Source organism: Rhipicephalus microplus, chromosome 8, assembly GCF_043290135.1.
Source record: "Rhipicephalus microplus isolate Deutch F79 chromosome 8, USDA_Rmic, whole genome shotgun sequence".
Lineage (NCBI taxonomy): Eukaryota > Metazoa > Arthropoda > Arachnida > Ixodida > Ixodidae > Rhipicephalus > Rhipicephalus microplus.
Window position 1 is genome coordinate 57,989,825 of NC_134707.1, and position 19,163 is coordinate 58,008,987.

Consider the following 19,163-nt stretch of genomic DNA (forward strand, 5'->3'; position numbering starts at 1 on the left):
CTCGCGCGTGTTATGAGAAGCAAGGGGTCCGTTCGCTGTGTCGTCTGCTTGCGTACCGCTCTGGTGGTCGCGACCGATTGCAGAACATGAGTTCTTAGTACTGAGGCGTTGTTAATATAACGTGGAACTAAATTAATGCTTGTTATTTTGAAAAGTTGGGTATTCTAAAGTACGTAGTAGCGAAATAATTTTACATTGATACTAGTAGCAGTCGGCGCAGGATTTTCGAAAAGTTCGTTAATCTGAAAAGTTGCCCCGCCATGGGGGTCTAGCGGCTAAGGCACTCGGCTGCTGACCCGAAGGTGTCGGGATCGAATCCCGGCTGCGGCGGCTGCATTTCCGATGGAGGCGGAAATGTTGTAGGCCCGTGTACTCAGATTTGGGTGCACGTTAAAGAACCCTAGGTGGTCGAAATTTCCGGAGCCCTCCACTACGGCGTCTCTCATAATCATATGGTGGTTTTGGGACGTTAAACCCCACATATCAATCAATCTGAAAAGTTCATCAATGTGGGGTTCGTTCTACTGAGATTTCACTGTATACAGTCTTTGTGAAAGATTTCTAGGCACCAGCGTGTACTTGTGGTAGAATACTCAACTGTCACATGAAAGGCCTGGGTTCGAACTTGCTCAATCCTGGATATTTTGTTTTCTCACTGTGCGCAACGACAATAGCGGCATCGGCAGACAATCGTCTCACCAAAATTGACTGTTATCTCTTGGGAGCTTTCGTAATTAAAGAAAGAAAAGTTGGTGCTCTGTTGTTTCTGACTTGAAATTTATAATTTTTTTTGTCAACTGCAGATAAGGAGACCTTGGTGACGGACTCCGGCAAGCTCCAAGTGCTGGACCAGCTTCTGCGAAAACTGAAGGCCGAGGGCCATCGGGTTCTCATTTACTCGCAGATGACGCGCATGATCGACCTCCTCGAAGTGAGTCTACGTTGCATATTGCTTGCCCAACCTTCACTGCAGTTAAGCCTTGTTATGTGAGACTGAGTAAATTAAATAAGGGACTTGGAGGGCTCGTGTCCTTGCTTGAACACCAATTTAAGATGCTTGTATTGCTTGATATTCGTTATAAAAGTGCATTCCAAACATTGTATCTACTACAAGGCATTTTTTTTTCATTTACTTCGTTATAACCGATAATTCGCTATAACTATGTTTGTTATATCGAGGTTTGAGTGTATCTTTATTTATTTGCACTCAGATTCATCTCACAGGGGTGTTATAAATTGATTTTGCACCAGAAATAATGACACAAGAAGCTAGAAACTTTTCAGATAAGTGCAAGAATAGTTGCATATTCCAAAAATGTCGACTTCAAAAAGACCCTTGTCCCCACTTAAGCACTTCACAACATCGCCGCTTGTATGACATACAAAGAGGCCCTTGTGATGTTTCACAAGATGACAGTATTGTTGACGGCGCAGAATATTCACGGGGCGGACACGAAATCACTAGTTGCACACAACGAGGTCTTTTGTTTCTCGCCCTTGTTGGGCTGCTCTCAAGATCGTTACGGCTACTACACCACGATTTTTTACTTTTTTTTTCTTTTGAAAGGGGGCGCTCTAAGCACCCAGATTTTTCACTGTGCGTGGGTCCCCCAGTATGAAAACTGCGCATTCAGCATCACTGAAGCTTCAGCGCACATGGTTTTAGATGCTCCCCTTGCGGGTTGCTAGTTTCTTATGATATTAGGTAGGTATTTTGAAATTTTATTGATATTATTTACAGTACACTGCGGTCAAGAGACCAAGTAGGGGGGCATAATTGATAGATAATAATAAATGACGTCTGGCATTGCTCCGGTCACCTCCACATCCTGCTCACACAGCGTGTACTCCAGAAATGTGTCGTTTTCGGTGGCACCGTTACCTGTAAGCTTGATGACCGCTTAAGGGGGGACATGGTTTTTAGAGATAACATATGTTATTTCTTGGCCAAAGTAGATGAAACTGCACTGCTTTGTTCAGTTTTTTTAGCTTTATTTAACTATCTAGTTATATTTTACACAGGTCAATTATTTCCAGAGGTAATTAGTACTCTCATTCTATTGTTTGCCGAAACAATAAAGTATTACCTATGCAACATAACATCATTTTAAACACATATATGGATACAAGAAAGCCGAAGGAGAGCAACGCTGCAAGCTGATTGGAAATTGAACAACTACTTCTCAATTTACAGCACTAATGAGTTCATGGTCTACACCTAGCCAAAAACAAAAAAATTTTAAATTAATATAAAAAACATTTTGAACTGCAGATTGAAAATCTGCTTACAGCGTTGCTTTCTATGCACATTTAGCTACATTGTGCAAAAAGAATTGTAGCTCTAGCTGTCCTGGGTCGACTTTTAGAGAAGAAGCAAACAAGGGAAGTGGCCAAAATCCATGTTCTGAGAAAATGAGCAAAACAGGTTAAAACTTTATTTAGCGTTACAGAATGTAAAACATCACAGGCACACATAATTTTAGCGAGTTAATATGCACCAGGCATATAATCAGATTGATTGTTAGCATGAGCATGCCTTTTTTTCAAGTTCCGCTGTAAGTTGTCAGCCGACGAGCGTTTGCTTGCTGACGCCACGGAACGACGGCAATCCTTTTCGGCCATGCGCTTGGAACTGTGGATGCCAGGGTTGAGGCCAAGCTCTTTCAGTATGCCTGCAGAGCTTCTCTCATTACCAGCGTTAAACTTCATGACTGCTTCGGCTACTGCTGCTTCAACAGTGAACAATGAAGCATGTCGGTCCTTCGGCGCAAGTGCCCATATCATGGAGTGTAAGCACTCGTTGCTGTTTTGTGTTTTGCCCCGTTGGCATCGTTGCAGTAGCTTCTTGTCAGAAAGCCTCTGATAAATAGGCAATAATGCCTCACAGACATGAGGAGGCAAGCTGCGCGGATGCTTGGGTGCAGGCTCGCCCTTAGCGTCTGCAGCATTTTGCCGACACCATGAGTTGGTCCCTGTTGGGCAAAATGTGTGGTTGGCCACTTCATCGTTTGATGTCACATGGTAATAAGTGGCCATCACTGCCCTTTGCATGGCATCCACATCGTCATGAGATTTCAGGGCCCATCCATAATATGAACTCAACTTGTTGATGAGATCCCCAGTCAACCGGCCTTTTCCGGAAAGGCTCTCCAGGCCAGTGCTTTTCTTGTGCTTGTCCACCAAATTGCGCAAGGCTGTACCCATCCGCTTCTTCACGTGATTCACGCAGTCTTCCTTGGTGATGGGAATGTACCCATACACGTTCTCTTCTTGTAGCGCCAGGTACGTCCGGCTATCGCCATCTGAAAGCACGGTTGTGTACCTGACACTGTGCCGCTCTAGTGACCTTTTGAATAAAATGAGGCCAGCCTCCACCTCCATTTCCCCAGCTTTCTTTGTTGTGTTTCGCTGGCACACGTGGTTCTCTTTCCACTCTTCGTAAGCGGGGTCCCCCTCCTTCGGGCCCGACTCACACCCGGCACAAAAGTTGCTCAGGACAACGTAGTCAAGAACGAGGCCGCTTATCAGTTCAATGACGGTACCGACGCCAATATGCGACGAGTGTCCGCGCGTCATCCACGATCCGTCGTATGACACGGCGATGTTTCCCGGGTTGTCCACATTGAGTTTCGCGTAGATGTCACGAACCGAACTCGCGCACTCACTCATAAGTTTCGAGGCAGCAAGAGTAGCGGCAGGTGTTAGCTTCTTCTTCACGTACGCCTGCCACGTTTTCGTGTGGAGGCCGCGACGCGATATGTTCATCATTGCAAACATGTCGTTAAAAGCAGTCTGCCTGTTGCCAGTTGCCTGCATTGCGCGGGTGGCGAGCACGTCACTGTGAATGGATTTATTTTCTGCTGTCCGTCGACGCGCGGCGAACTCCACTTTGACGACCCGTCACCGCAGTTCACACACACTAGCTCAAGCTTGACGGCAAGGCCGTATTCCTGCTCGCCTCTCCTGATCTCGGCGTCTCCGTTGCAAATCTTGCACTTTAAATGCAATATTATCAAAGCATTTACCGCCTCCAAGTCCAGGATGGTGAAAGTCGTTTCATCGGGTGGGGGACCCACAGCGTCGGCACGTTTAGCGATAAGGCTGCGCTTCCGCTCCGTCGCCGCAACAGATGAAATCTCTCGCAGCTTCTTTTCTGCCTTCTTCTTTTTATCCTTTATCTGTTGTGGCTGCAGAAATTGCGTGTCGTGACGCACACGGCCGCTTTCCGCGACGTTGTCGGCAACTGACGGGCTCGTAGGACTAGCGTCCGTTAGGCCTGCCGCGCTGGCGTCGACGACCGCTCCGCTGGCCGCTGCGAGTTCGCCATCCTCGTTGTCCTGAGTCGTTGCGAGGCGCTTCCTGAAGTTCTCGGCTAGCGATCGCCTCACCCGCTTTCCAAATTTGTGTTTGGTGCGGAACTTCTTGATGGCACGACCCATAGCTGTAGGCAGTTGACAACACCAAGACAAAATGGCTCACGCTCACGCGCGTCTCTGCGGTGAAGCAGACGCCAAAAAAGCCGCTTGGCCAATCGGATGCCTAGATTTTGTCACGTGCCCCAAGCAGCCAATAGAATCGCGCGCTTGTACCTCTCGATGACGCGCTTTTGCTAGAAAACCAATGAGCAAAGCGAGCCAGTGGTGGCGGGAAATTGAAGATGAAGAACGGCTCTTCCAAACGAGATCGAGATGGCCACGATAGCCCTTGTGTACCGGCAACGGTTCGGCACGGAAAAAGCGCGATTTTAGCGTCAATTTGTGCTCATACACACCTCATATTGGTGTTACAAATTGATTTTACGGCGAAAATAATGACAATATAAGCTAGAAACTTAGCAGATTTGTGCAAAAATAGATATAGATTCCGAAAATGTCAGCTTGAAAAAGTCAATTTTTTTGCGATTTTCGGCCTTCTAAGACCCGTGTCCCCCCTTAACAGAGTTTCTCACAGTCTGTAAAGTCATCTGTCTGCCGTCTCTGCTTCTGGCAAACTGGCGGCACATGAAAACCCAGCGTGCGCAAAGCAGTTGGCAATGGCTGCTGCGCGAACTTGCTGCCAAGCGCTGTTGAGAAGGTGTGCTGCTCCCAGCAGGATCAATTTCGTAGCCTTTGCCGTTTTCATAAGACGAGGAAATTCTGTGGAGAAGGCTCTTTCTGTAGATTTTCGGGCCAGTTTGATGACACTTTGATCCATCGGCTGTAGCACAGCCGTAATATTTGCTGGCAGAAACTCGACTCTTACTGCCTCCAAATTCTATATTTTGCCGTGGCCTGGGCAGTTGTAGACAATAAACAGGACTTTTCTGTTTTTCATGGCCATCTTGTTATCTACAGCGCAAACATACTCCTCAAAAAGAGTAGCAGTCATCCACGCTGCTCTATTAACGTGATAGATAACGCCATTTGGCAGTCGTGCATTTCTAGAGAGCCTAAGCTCAAGAGTTTTGCTTATTTTGAGTAACGGCTGCTTCTCTTCACCTGTGGCATTTGCCCGGAAAAGGACAGTGACCCTATCCTTTCGTTGTTTTATTCTCGAGCAGGCTCCAGCTTTCAGCGTGAAGTTGCGGCTCGGCAACAATCTATAAAAATGTGCTGCCTCGTCAAGGTTGAAAATGTCTCTGTTGCCGTAACTTTCCCGCAACTCGGCGAGCCGGCTGCTGCGCCGATTGTCTGCAGTGGCTGCATCGACAGTGCCGCTCTCGCCGTGCATTGACTTGGACATTACACTATTCATTTTTTTTTGACGCGGTCAAACCAGCCGCTGCGGCAGCTGAAGTCCGTGTGCCCCATTGGCAAAGCCCAGTGCGTCTGCCTTCTCCATGATTATTGCTCTGGTGACGGAAAAGTTGGCCGCTTTGGCATTGCGCAGCCGTACTATCAACACTGCTTCGTCCGGGAACTTCGACACCGACACTCGAACTCGCTTCCGCTGGCTGGAGAAGTTTTGCTGAAATCCATCCAGCACTTGCTGCTTGTTTTTCAGTACCATCGAGAGCGTAAACAAAAGGATGCCGAATTCCTGCGCGGTGCTTGATTTCGAGCCTTTTTTTCTAGAGATAGCGACTTGCAGTGCTCAGATGTTATGCTCGCCGCACTCCCGTTAAGTTGCCGCTCCTCACAGTCAGCAAAAAATTCATCACGCTCGGTTTGCGCAGATGTATGAAAATCATTGATTGATATGTGGGGTTTAACGTCCCAAAACCACCATATGAATATGAGAGACGCCGTAGTGGAGAGCTCCGGAAATTTCGACCACCTGGGGTTCTTTAACATGCACCCAAATCTGAGCACATGGGCCTACAACATTTCCGCCTCCATCAGAATTGCAGCCGCCGCAGCCGGGATTCAATCCCGCTACATGCGGGTCAGCAGCTGAGTACCTTAGCCACTAAACCATCGCGGCGGGGCTGAACGGAAATCACACTGCAGGGAAAATCATGAGCACTGTACTCGGAGTCGGTGAAAAATACGTACTGCGTGGTTTGCAGGATAAGTGGTAATCACACCTCAGGAAAAATCATCTGCACTGCACAAAGTGAACGAGACAAACTATGCCAAACGTGCGCAGAGGGGGCCTCCCTGCTCAGCGCATGTGTCACATGACATGCCACAGGTTTGCTTGACAATGTTGATATGTCGCTGGGCTGAGACTTGGCGAACTTTGCATTGGCGGAAAGCATCAATGTAGTGGCAGGTGCGGCTAAACAAGAAAAAGATGGAGTTCAGGTGTGGCAGCATCGCGGGAATCTTGTGAAATAGTCCGGCGGCGGAATTCTCGTTCCACTCCCAGTCAAGATTACGAGTTATCGGCAATTCGGCCCCAAAATACTTTGAGACAAAGGGAAACATATTATTGGGACATATAGGAAAATGTGAAACTTCAACTTTGCCCATTTTTCGAGCTAACGAGGTATTACTGTAATTGCAATTCCGAATCAGGTATGCAATACACACAGACTCGTTATAACGAACCTTGATATAACAAATTATCAGTGATAACGAAGTAAGTTAAGAACAGTTTTTCAATAAGTATGGTGTTAGGAATATACTCTTCATAACAAATTTTCGGTTATAACCAACTTATTTTTGTGCTAGATGCAACTTAGTTATAATGAGGTCTGAGTGTAAATTATGCTGCATCCAATAGACAAGCTTGTGATAAATAAGGCCCGTGCAAACATTTTAAAATTAATGTTAAAGTATTTGAATTTACTTCAACACTAATTTAAAATTTCTGAGAATTCAAAGTAATCGAAGTGAACAAATAGCCGATTTTATCACATGTAGTGTACGTTGACGGTGGCTTCAGTGTGCTGTGAAGCCATTCATTCAGGGGATATCCAGAATACTTGAAAGCTATACTTTAAGGGTAAGTGTGTATATTAACTGCACCAGTTAATGTTTATTTGAAAGTGTGTATACCAGCCTATATGGGCAAGGCGTGGCAAATATTAGAGTGTGATGTATTTTGTTGTTTATAACTCGCATTCTCTTAGGTCATTTTGAAAGACCCATTTGGTTCAACCTTTCTTTGAACCTGAAAAGTGATATCCAAACAAGCCTAAAAAAATAATAAGAAATAATTGAATACAATAAAAGGGAAAGGAGAGACAACTAGGATTGTGTCAGTGTGTGTGCCGTTATTGTGTACTGGTTATCGTCATCATAACCATTTACGACTCTCGCGCAGGAGTACATGTGGCACCGGAAGCACACGTACATGCGGTTGGACGGTTCCTCCAAGATCTCCGACCGGAGGGACATGGTCGCAGATTTCCAGGCCAGGTATGACTCGCTTCCACACGCTTTTGCTGTTAACATTCCACAACGCAGTTGGAAAGACCACTTTAAAGGTGACGCAGAAGACTAAGATTGTTCGGCTCGAGATGTTTGAGTGGTGCCCTTTCACATGTGTTCCATCACAGGCATGGAGTTTCCTTTAAAAATATACTTCCTTAGTGTGCAGGGAACGTTTCAGAGGGAAAATATAGCAGAGAGATAGGACAGAGCGCTCTCAAACGTTCTCTGCACCCTAAGGAAGTAAAGCTCTGTCCTATCTCTATGCTATATCTTCCCCTTGAAACGTTCTCTGAGCACTAAGGAAGTATATTTCTCTCAAAAAATGCAATACCAACCAGCCCAAATAGCCACTATTTTACTATAAGTACCGTAATTACTCGAATCTAACGCACACCTTTTTTCCGGTTAAGTGAGTTCATAAATCGCATGCGCATTAGAATCGAGTACGAAAAAAAAAAAATGAATACGGTCATTCTATTGCCATCGGCATTTTCAAAATGGCCGCCCCCTGCGTGCGTCAGCATGCCGCGTCGGCCATTTCTGCCTATGTGTTTCCCATGTGCGGCACTTCGTACGTGTACTGAGGAGTTCATCATCTTGTAGTTCATTAGCATCGACGGCATGGAAGGGCCGACTCCAAAAACTTGAGTGCACCATGATGCTGCTTTTAAAAGAAAAGTCATCGCGTGTGCAGAAACGGACGAAAATCGGGCCGCATTGCGGTCGTTCGGAGTTCCCGAAACGTGCGTGCGGGACCGGCGGAAACAAAAGCAGAAGATTGTCGACAGCAAAGCTTCACGCAAAGGCTTCAGTGGACCACAGCAGGGTCGGTTTCCGCAAATTAAAGAGCTGCTCGGCGAGTATGTGCTTGAACAGCGAGCGGCACAGCGACCCGTGACGACAGAACTGCTCCAAGTACGGGCTATGCAGTTAGCCTTAGAAAAAGGGCTAATGCGGAGCCAGTTTAAAGCGAGCAGGTGCTGGCTAACTAACTTTATGAAGAGGAACGGCTTTTCCCTCCGAAGGCGAGGGGGCATATGCGAAAAGTTTCAGGAAGAGTACGATGAAAAGCTACACAGTTTTCAGAGGTTCGTCCTAAACTTGCGGCACAACAAGGGCTACCTGCTTGGGCAAATCGGGAATGCCGATCAGACGCCTCTTTACTTCGACATGCCTGGCACCACAACTGCCGAGAAGAAGGGGGCGAAGCAAGTTCGCGTGCTGACATTGGTCCACGGTAGAACTACAGTGACGGCAATGCTCTGTTACACGTCAGATGGGCACAAGCTTCCCCCGTGCCGCATATTTAAATGGAAGACGCTCCCGAAAGGAGTCGTTTTTTCGAGTGGTGTGATCGTGCGGCCCAACGAGAAAAATGGGTGCGCGTTGCAATCGATGTCTTATTATTAATTTTTTTGTCGTGGAAACCGGGTGCGCGTTACAATCGAGGGCGCGGTAGATTCGAGTAAATACGGTACACTAGAGGGAGCTAGTGTCTACGGGAGCTGTGCATTGCGTGGCGCTTCGGCCAGAATTGGAATGACTGGTAGTGCACGGATTTGTCTAAGCTTCGTTCTTCTGGCTCCGTTTGGCTTCACATGGTTTGGCATGGCTTGGCGCTGCTTTGTCACAAAACTACAATCGGAAAATATTCTGCACTGCACTTCACTGCAGCGTACTAGAAGAGCGCAGTGGGATCACTTTTTGACGGAGGCTATGTGGTGGGGTCACTCCGCAAATGTACATTCGAAACCCGCAATAACGAAACCCCGCGAGTACGAAAACCTCGCGGCAGCGAAATATTTCTGATCCCCGGCGGACGTTCATAGAAGCCCATCTTGCGGCAACGAAATGCTTTTGGACAGCGATCCCGCATTACGAATTTTCTACCACAGTGCGGGCCTTATTTTACCCTCCCGCCAAAGATTACCTGTCGAAAATATGCTCGTATGCGTGTTATGCGCACTCAAAATTTGTAAACCTCTGCTTTTGCCATGCTAGCGTGGGTACCGCCATTTTTGTTTACCATGGGGTCCATGGGGAGTTGTGGCTTCGGGATCACGAAAACTGCGCAGAAGTGCTTCGAAAAATTCATTTCACCCACCTAGGTAGCGAAACTTTTTCTGGAAATCGGGAGAAAACAGCGATATTTAAATATATATGGCTTCGCGATGGCAGGGCCGGGAGCCGGCTTCTTGGACTAATCGGAAAGAGCATTTCTCCATGTTTAACCCTCCCCACTCGGCTGGCTCCTCCCTTTAAAAACAAGCGCACAAAAACCAAATGTTTGAAGGTCGTTTCGAGGCCCTTGATTGGCTGTGGCCGCCATGTTTCGTCAACTCGCCTCGCCATAGGCCCGATGCTCGCTCCGGGAGATCGTCGTCTGCTGCTTGTGCGTCGCGAGTACATGACTCTCCAAAATTGCTACTTCGTGACGTGTTCACGACTCGATGATCACTTAAGATATAATTAGGCTTTAGTTAGGAGCAGTAGGTGGATGCGCGATCAGGTTACTACGAGCGCGGCGTGTCATCGGAGTCGTCTTTAGCCCTCACTCCGCCGACAACAGTGAGACTGCGGGCAGGAACGACGCGCTAGTGCACTCGTAGCGACGTGCTTCGTCGTAAGCGGCGGCACGGTCAGATTACTACGAGTGGCTGCACCGGATGCACATTTCATTGCGATAGACGTTGTAGCACCAAGTTAGTTTTTTTCGGCAGCATGCGTCAAATTAGTGTGCCTTTTTTGTGCCTGATCGACGCCGCAACATCAGAAAAACCTGGGCCATGCGTCTAAGTGCCAAACGGACTACGTTTACGTAAAGGGCAAGTCGAAGCTGGCATTGTTTGTTGTGCAGAAAAATGGGAACAGGTGTAAAGAATGCGAAAAGAACCTGGCACGGCGGATGAGCCCCTGGAAGACACCAGCGCAGTGCACGAGCTCCACTTCGAGCTGCGTCATGTTGCTCAGAGGCTATGTGCACATTATCGATGGAAAATAATTGTGGGTATACCTCGCGGGAGACCCATTCTATGCGGAGATGCTGTGTCGTGATTCTTCCCAATCCAACTTGCCCAAGTTTCCACGCTTTATGTTTTCCCAATCTGCCAGCCTACCTTAGTAAAAAGCTGACACAAGAAAAGACCGTTCTAAAGAGAAACTTGAGATGGACAATCATAAGCGTCCACAAGGTTCCCCATCAGAGAACGGGAGGGGGTGGGGGGGAACGTTTATTGCAGTGCTCTTTCTCGTTTCTCTTAGCGAATGATGGTTAATAATTACGGTTTATAATCGCCCCAGAAAACTACTATCTTTTGTGCAACCTCCAAAGTCAAGCAAAAATGATTAAGCTACAATATTTAATTCTAGCATAGCGAAAGCACAAACCCAGCAAGAATACCTGCACGTTTAAGCCAGGCAAAGAAGCAGGTGTGCTCTATTTTCTAAATTGGAGCTGGAAGGTGAAGTTCAGTCACGGTCTTGATACAAAAGGTTAGGTTTACAGGGCATAATACCGTGTGTTCTGGAAAGTACTGCATCGTCCTTTGCTGCGAGGTGGTTCGAAAAAGATGTAGTGAATATGCAATGAACTCAAGCACACCAAAATAAAAAAAGGCATTGGTTGTGTTGGCTGCCATCAGGCAAATTCTGTTACATAAGAAAATGGAATGAAGCAAGCCGAGAGTAGCGTATGCTCTCAATATAGTAAGATGACGGTTAATATAAGCAAGATTGCAAGATTATTTTAAGTATCAAAGAATCGCGTGGCCAGTGTGGAGCAGCTTCTTCAAGTAAAGCTTCTATTGTAGTGGCCTGTGGCCCCACCTATCCTATGCAACGCCAGATGAGTAGCCAAGTAAGCCTACTGCCCTCTTTTAGTACACTGTAACTCTACCACTTTAACCTTCTAGGCTCACCAACTTAAGTAGCTTTGTGAAGTTTAGAGTGATCCATTTTGTTATCCAAAACAAACGAGAAAACACAAGAGTAAATGAAGCCGCAAGTGTGTTCGAAGCCACAAGCACGAAGACTAGGCAAATCCGTGTATGAGTAGGTAATCCGTGTAAAGGCAAATCTGTGTATTAGTAGGTAATCCGTGTAATCCGTGACTAGGGAAGTCTGTGTATGATCACTGAGCTCATAGAGTTTCCTAAAATTAACTCTGGCTCTGTGACTGTTCAGCCACCACAGAAATGTTTGGTTGCGGAATCGCCTAGTCTTTGTGCTTACAGGCGGCGAACCCACTTGTGGCTTTGTTTATTGCAGTGTTTCGGTTTTTGTTTTGAATAAAAGAACAAACCGTTTTGAACTTCTTGACCGGATTTGGATTAGTGAGCCTAAATGATTCAGGAGGTGAATCGTAACTGATAAACTATTGCAGATTGTTGTTTTGGGACAAAGCAGCTTCAGGCGATCGAAAGCCAGATGATACGTTAAGTAAAAAGACTAGGCAAATCCGTGTGCTACCCATCATTCTCGCGCTGGCTGAAGCGCCGTGCGTTGCAGCTCCCATAGACACTAGCGTCAGAGCTCCCTACAGTGTATTCATGGGAGAGACTATTATCACAGCGACTCGGGTGCAGCTCTGTGTGCTTGAGCTTTCTACGTTAAGGCCGCTCGATGATGCCGGCCAGTCTGTCTTATTCGTGTTATTGAAACGTTAGTGGCAAGTTCGTAAAAATGTTTGCAGTGAATGTTCAAGAAAAATTCCTTGTAAAATTGAGAGGAGTTGTTGTCGGGAGCACATGCAGTGTCGATAGCTCCTGGTGCCATCTGCTAGGCATCAATTTTTATGCCTGTATGTATGGTGAGTACGGCCGACGTCCGATTTCTTAGACCTCCAAGGGACCGCGAAAGCGTTTCCGTTTTGAAAAACATGAAATCACAATTTTTAATTGGTATTTCTCGCTTACGGAGAGGCTCGTGGCAGGAGTACAGGGTTATTATTGCAATTCAGCAAGTGCATTGTTTAGGTGGCTCCGAAAAGAGCCAAAAGAAATAAAGAAAAGAAAAAGTCACAGCTTTGCCGCAAATGCGAAGCCATGAACGCGATAGCAACAAGCTGGAAGGTCACGCGAAAAATGGCAAGCAGATCGAAACGTGCCCCGCGCTTCTCACACACAAATGACGCACAAAACGTACTCACACGTACAGATGAACGCAAACTTGAGCAAGTGAAGTAATCCTTACCTTTTCTTAGATACAAGTTTTCAGGAGCAGCTGCACGATCATGTAGTAACTGCGTAAAATTTAGGCAAGACAAAGTCTAATATAAAAAGCACATGCAAAATTTTGAATGCCTATTTAGAAAAATTGATATTTTATTCATCCAGCCAAGCACAGCTGCCTATTTTTGCCCTGCTTTGGTGCTCTGAGTAGCATCTATGTCACCTGTGACACTACGGCTTCTCTTTCGCAGGTCGGACATCTTTGTGTTCCTTCTGAGCACGCGTGCCGGTGGTCTTGGAATCAACCTCACAGCTGCCGACACGGTGAGTGGGGGATGTAGTAATGCGGAAACGTCCTCCCTACTTTATCAATTATAAAAGCTTTCCTTTCAGGTTTTTTTGACGAGCCACTGTTGCATTCACAGTTTCCTATAAGTGCACTATAGGGAACTCTGGCACTAGTGTCTATAGGAGCTGCAATGTATGGCGCTTCAGCAAACATGAGAGTGATGGGTAGTACATGGATTTGTCTAGTCTTCGTTCTGGCTCTTCTGGCTTTGTTTGGCTTTGAGTTGTTTTGTCACGTAAGAAAAATCTGCAAAAGTTCAACAGTTACCCTTCCTTGCCACTTTAACTTTTGAGACACCTATTCAAATCAGGTCACAAAATTCAAAATGGTTCGTTCTTTCATTTGAAACAAAACCGAAACACTGCAATAAACAAAGCCACAAGTGCGTTCAAAACCCGTACGCACGAAGATTAGGCAAATCTGTGCACTACCCATCATTCCCATAATTGCTGAATGATCGTAGCGCCAGAGTCCCCCTCTAGTTAATTTTAGAAAACTCTATTGTTGCATTAGGTGAACCTGAGACATCACAACTAGCAATTTAATGAAAGAAGTCAGGGTTTCAGGTTAAGTGGCAGGATGACAGCAAATTGTATGAGTGACCAAAAGGGGATACAGTCGCTGACGGATTTTTCGAACTCCGAAACTACGGACTTGTTGGATATTTCGGGCTTCACAAATCCGCTGTCAAGGTTCCCATTGCACCAATCCCTTTTCCCGAACGATTTTTCGAACTAAATCATTAGTTTTTAAGTATACCGCTCGATTTTGAAAGCTGCCATGTTGGCTTTTTGTTGGCTTGGTCGAGTTTGGCTTGCAGTGGCTAGTTGCGTGGCCTCCAAGATTGAAAGTGTGCAGTCTTCTAGTTTCAAAGGCCATGTCTGATCTTCCTTGGCTTGCAAGACTGCAAACTTTTTCCTTGGTGGTCATTGCACACGTGGTTGTGTTAGCGGTTTGCCAAGTGTGTTTGAGCCGTCATGCGTGTCACATGCTCGCTGCTGTACACGATTGCTTACTAGCACTCCAGCTGATCACGGTGCTCGGCCACTGACCTTGAATACTTGGGTTCGATCGTGGCCGCAACGGTAGCGTTTTGACGGCGGCAAAATGCTGGAGGCTCACGCGTACTGCGGGGTGTCGGTGCAGGTAAAAGAAGCCCACACCATGTTGCTAAATCCCACCAAACATACAAGACGTTGCATGCACCTCTTTGCGACTGGCATCAAGTTTTGTTTGCTTGGTTGCATGGAGCCACCAACTTTGGCGCCCCCAACAGTAGGCGGCAGCGATTGCCAGCGCGCTTGCCAACCATGTTTCCGTAGCCCAAATAGAACCAAATTCGCTCGTCCCCAAGAACAGCATGAAGTGTAGTATTATTGGGGAATTTTTTTAGGCTTTTCTGATCCAACTAAACTTCATATTCACGGCTTGACCACTATTTCGGACTTTTTTGCGGTCCATGCTAGGTCCGGAACATTGGTCGGCGACTGTATTCAGCGTCATAGGTTACATTGTCTAGGATATCCCTTGGATACCTTGGGCAATACCGCCTAGATCAGTCATCCTTGTGGTATCCCAGGCCATATCATCTGTTGGTCAGTACGGTCAGTTGTGGCGGTGCAATCGATACTGTGGAATGTAAAATGTAACTAAGGATAGTGGCAGGTTTATTGGGCTGATAGAACTTATGTGTTTTCAGGTATAAAAATTGAGTCGCGTTGCACACGACGTGGTAAAATGTAGTAAAGTGGGGCGCCCTCGGAGAGGTCTTAGTCTTGCGATGGGCAAGACTAAGTTATATATGCTGCCTGCTTACGATAAATAATTTTCGCAAGTTTTGTCAACAGTCTTTCATCAGCATCGATGCACTCTATGACATTTGGTGGGTTCAAAATTGAAAGCAAGGCTTCAGATTTTTGTATGTCAGGCTTGGCAGGATCGGCTGTTCATATGGAATTTCGTTAACCTCATCACCACCTGCACGCACATTCGTGCACATGACTTGAGGAAATTACACGACAGCGGATCGCTGGTGTCTTGTGAAAACTCGCGCTTCTGTCACTCAGTCTTCTCTAGACTTACTCCAAAAGCGAGAAGCAGAAGGCAACATTTGAGCTGGCGTGCAAGTGAAACGAAATTGTGGGGCAGAGAGTGCGCTACATGTAGCTGCTTAGACCAAACTCTTTAAAGTTTGTCATTTTTTTGTTTTTTGCATGCGCAGTGTTGTGCACAGATTATAATAATTGTTGGTGTTTAGCGTCCCAAAAACCACAACGTGATTAAGAGAGATGCCTTAGTGGAGTGCTTCGGCAATTTCGACCACTCGAGGTTCTTAACATGCACCTAAATGTAAGTATGCGGGCCTTGAGCAATCTTGCCTCTATCGTATTCCGTCTTCCGGGTTGGAGTTTTGGTCCTGTGATCTTTGAATAAGCGGTCTAGCATCATAACATCCACTTGACCACTGGGATGGGTACTATTGTGAACAAAAGCTACGCTGTTGGCCTTTAGGAATCATTTGAAAAATAAATAATTATTTATTTTAAAGTGCTGAAAGGCAGAATTAGCATCAATTTAAATTAAAGCGCTGAACGCCAGAAGTACCATCTATTGGTGGTGTTCTCGCCATATTTGCAACTGATGTCTCCATTTGTGGATGCCCATTTGTACCATTTAAAAACGATTATTTGTCGCTGTGTTTTTTTTGTTCTTTTTTCCTTGTGGAACCACGCGAAATAAATATTTTGCGAAGTTTTTTCATTGGAGGCCAACCTAAATTTAGGTATCCATTGAAAAGACACCGGATGGTCAAAATATTCGCAGCACTCTATTACGGTGTCTCTCATAATCAAACAGTGGTTTTGGAACACTGAACCCTGACAATTGCCCCACTGCAGTGTTCTAGTTGTTAAGGTACTCGGCTGCTGACCCGCAGGTCGCGGGATTGGATCCCAGCTGTGGCGGCTGCATTTTACATGGGGGTGAAAATGCTGTGGGTCCGTGTGCTCAGAATTGGGTGCATGTTAGAGATCCCCAGGTGGTCGAAATTTCAAGAGCCTTCCAGTACGGTGTCTCCCGTAATCGTATGGTGGTTTTGGGATGTTAAAAACCCACATATTGTCGAATCCCGGCAATTACTAATAAATATTATTGAAGATCTTGAGAACTGCATCTTTTTTCTCGCCTGCATCCTTGTTCGGTAGTTAGGAAGTTCATTGAACTTCTGGTTGTATTTCACGATGTGGACTTTTTTGGTGGTAGGTGATCTTCTACGACAGTGACTGGAACCCGACTGTGGACCAACAGGCCATGGACCGGGCCCACCGTCTGGGCCAGACGAAGCAGGTGACCGTGTACCGGCTCCTCTGCAAAGGGTCCATCGAGGAACGCATCCTTCAGAGGGCTCGAGAAAAGAGCGAGGTGAGCAGCCACTGTCTACCTATTTATTGTAGTCTACACACACAAATGTCAATAAAAGAAAGTTGCATCTTGTTGCATCAGTTTTTTATATAAAGACATTTGTTATACAGGTGTATTTCTAACACTACGCTGAGATTGCGATGTAACAAAATATTGGCTCTAACTAAGTAAATGAAAAATAGTCTTGCAATAAGTACATTGGTAGAAATATACCTTTATAATGAATTTTCAGTTATAAAGAACTTATGTTCATGTAAGGGGCCAATTTGTTATAGTGAGGGTATTGCTACTGTATTCCGTATTTACTTAGTTATAACCGATATTTCGTTATATTTAGGATAACTGTTGTTTCGTTCTATCTGGGCTCGTTATATTGAGGTTTCAGTGTAGTAGTTGCTGACCTAGTTTTCAGTTTTCGAGGTACACGGGAAACAGTCAGAAAAATTGTTGTTGAAAAAAAGACGTCTAAAGAAAAAAAAAAAATTGGAAAAATGTAGCGTGTAGAAAAGGGTGTTTCCACTCCACTGATGTTGTCGGAAAATTCTGTCAATGTGGCTTATTCTGAGACACTTCTTTTCTTTCCTGCATGTTTGGTTTCAGTTTCTCAAAGTGTTGGTGCCATCAAATTTCGAGGATAAAACAAGCCTCTTTTATGCTAGGACACTCAACGTGAACGGCCAGACACGACAAAGGTTTAGAATATATTTTAATTCCCCTCCAGAGCGTACCTGAATGCTCGTTCTGCCAGCCGAAGCCCATTGCAAGTGCGTCTGGAACTGTCGTAGGCCTCTGGAAAGGCCAACTAAAGCTGTAGTGACGTCGCTCCAGATCTGTAGGGTAGCGTAGGCGTGCGCAGGCTTTCCTTTCAGGGGGAACAAAGGTTCGTCGCAGCGCATCCCCTCCCTATTATGTCAATGTGTGGGGCTGTGTTTGCACTATCCATCGTAGGTGACTGGGGGAGCGGCCGCCCTTTTACTCCCCTCCCGTGCGCACGCCTATTGTAGTGAGGGGGGTGTCACCCTGGGAAACGTCCGTCACGCAGGTACCAGCAAAGCACAGCAGCTTCTAGACCTTTGTTTTGCAAGTGCTCGTGCGGAAAGTGTGTGTGAGAAAGCCAGCGAGAGCAGACAACAATAAGCACGGCGTAGGTCATAGCCTGGCCACGCGACCAAGCTACACAGCAGGGTCACAGCCCAATTCGGCGCCCAGAAACCGAAAATTGTCCACATAAAAAAGACGATATTAATTTATTTAGCGAAAACAAATGAGTCTTGGTGCATGTATTATGCTTCCTGGAGCTATAAAAAACGCTTGCAGCAAAGAACGTGCCAGCCACAAAAATGGTGGCACCACCCCTTTTTAAGGCATGTAGAGAAGGGTGTGTCAGCTCCGCTAATGTCGTTGGCTATTTCTTGGGCAAACTGTTGCCGTTTCCATTTTTAGCTGGGCAAACTGTTGCCGTTTCCATTTTTAGCGGACTGGTGGCGAGTAGTGTGACTTGCCCAACTTTTGTGGCATATATCCGCTAACTTTTTCTATTTCTTTTCGACAGCAGTTCACTGTTGTTAACAATCTTGCGTCCCCTTTTTCTTCTGTTAGTTCGGGCGTACCGCAAGGCAGCGTCCTTGGGCCCTTACTATTGGGCCCTCACCCGTAAACACGTAAACTCTGAATTCTCCTATTACTTGAACAATACCATGCTTTCCCACACTTCTTCCTACAAATACCTAAGTGTTCTTCTCACAGAGAATCTTTCATGGGCCTCACATATCGAGTCTACCTGTGCCAAAGCATCACGTTCACTGGGCTACCTACGCCGCAACTTGAGAAATTCCCCTACTAATATTCGAAAACTAGCCTTTCTTACCTTTATTCTGCCAATATTAGAATTTGCCTCAGCAATTTGGTCTCCTCATCAAAACTACTTGATTATTATGGTAGAAAGGATTCAAAATAGAGGTGCCCGCTTCATATCACGAAACTACGACATCACGTCAAACATAACGCAAATTAAATCAGACCTTCAGCTGCCGTCATTGGATAGCCGTCGCAGTATTGCTCTTCTCTGTCTGTTCCAGAAATATATTACCTCTAATAAACGAACGCGGCTTCAGCTTCAAACACCTCACTCTTTTTCACGCAGATTGCATAATCAGTTCAGCTTCATGCGCATATACGGGTCAACTAATGCATTCAATTCATCACCACTGCCTCGGGCCGTTCGTCTTTGGAATGACCTCGCTGATTGCATAGCCTCCATATCTAATCCCGATACATTTCGCCGTCAGCTACTCACTTTGTTCACCATGTGACCCTGTTTTTGTATTCTGAGTGCATTGCGTAACGGTGCTTTATATTCCCCTTGTCTCTTATTTTAAAATGTATCCCTCTGTCGCCATGTTCATATCAACAAGTGCTGTATTCCCT

General features: G+C 46.0%; 1 protein-coding gene across 2 annotated transcripts in view; it reads left to right on the top strand.

Moving 5' to 3' along the window:
- Positions 1–19,163, top strand: part of LOC119164509 (chromatin-remodeling ATPase INO80) — a 109,917-nt gene that overhangs the window by 44,727 nt on the left and 46,027 nt on the right. For both annotated transcript variants that reach the window (XM_037416708.2, XM_037416709.2), the window contains exons 25-28: positions 804–931; positions 7,690–7,784; positions 13,219–13,291; positions 16,578–16,736. In XM_037416708.2, coding sequence (XP_037272605.2) covers positions 804–931; positions 7,690–7,784; positions 13,219–13,291; positions 16,578–16,736 — 455 coding nt within the window. The remainder of the gene's footprint in view (positions 1–803; positions 932–7,689; positions 7,785–13,218; positions 13,292–16,577; positions 16,737–19,163) is intronic.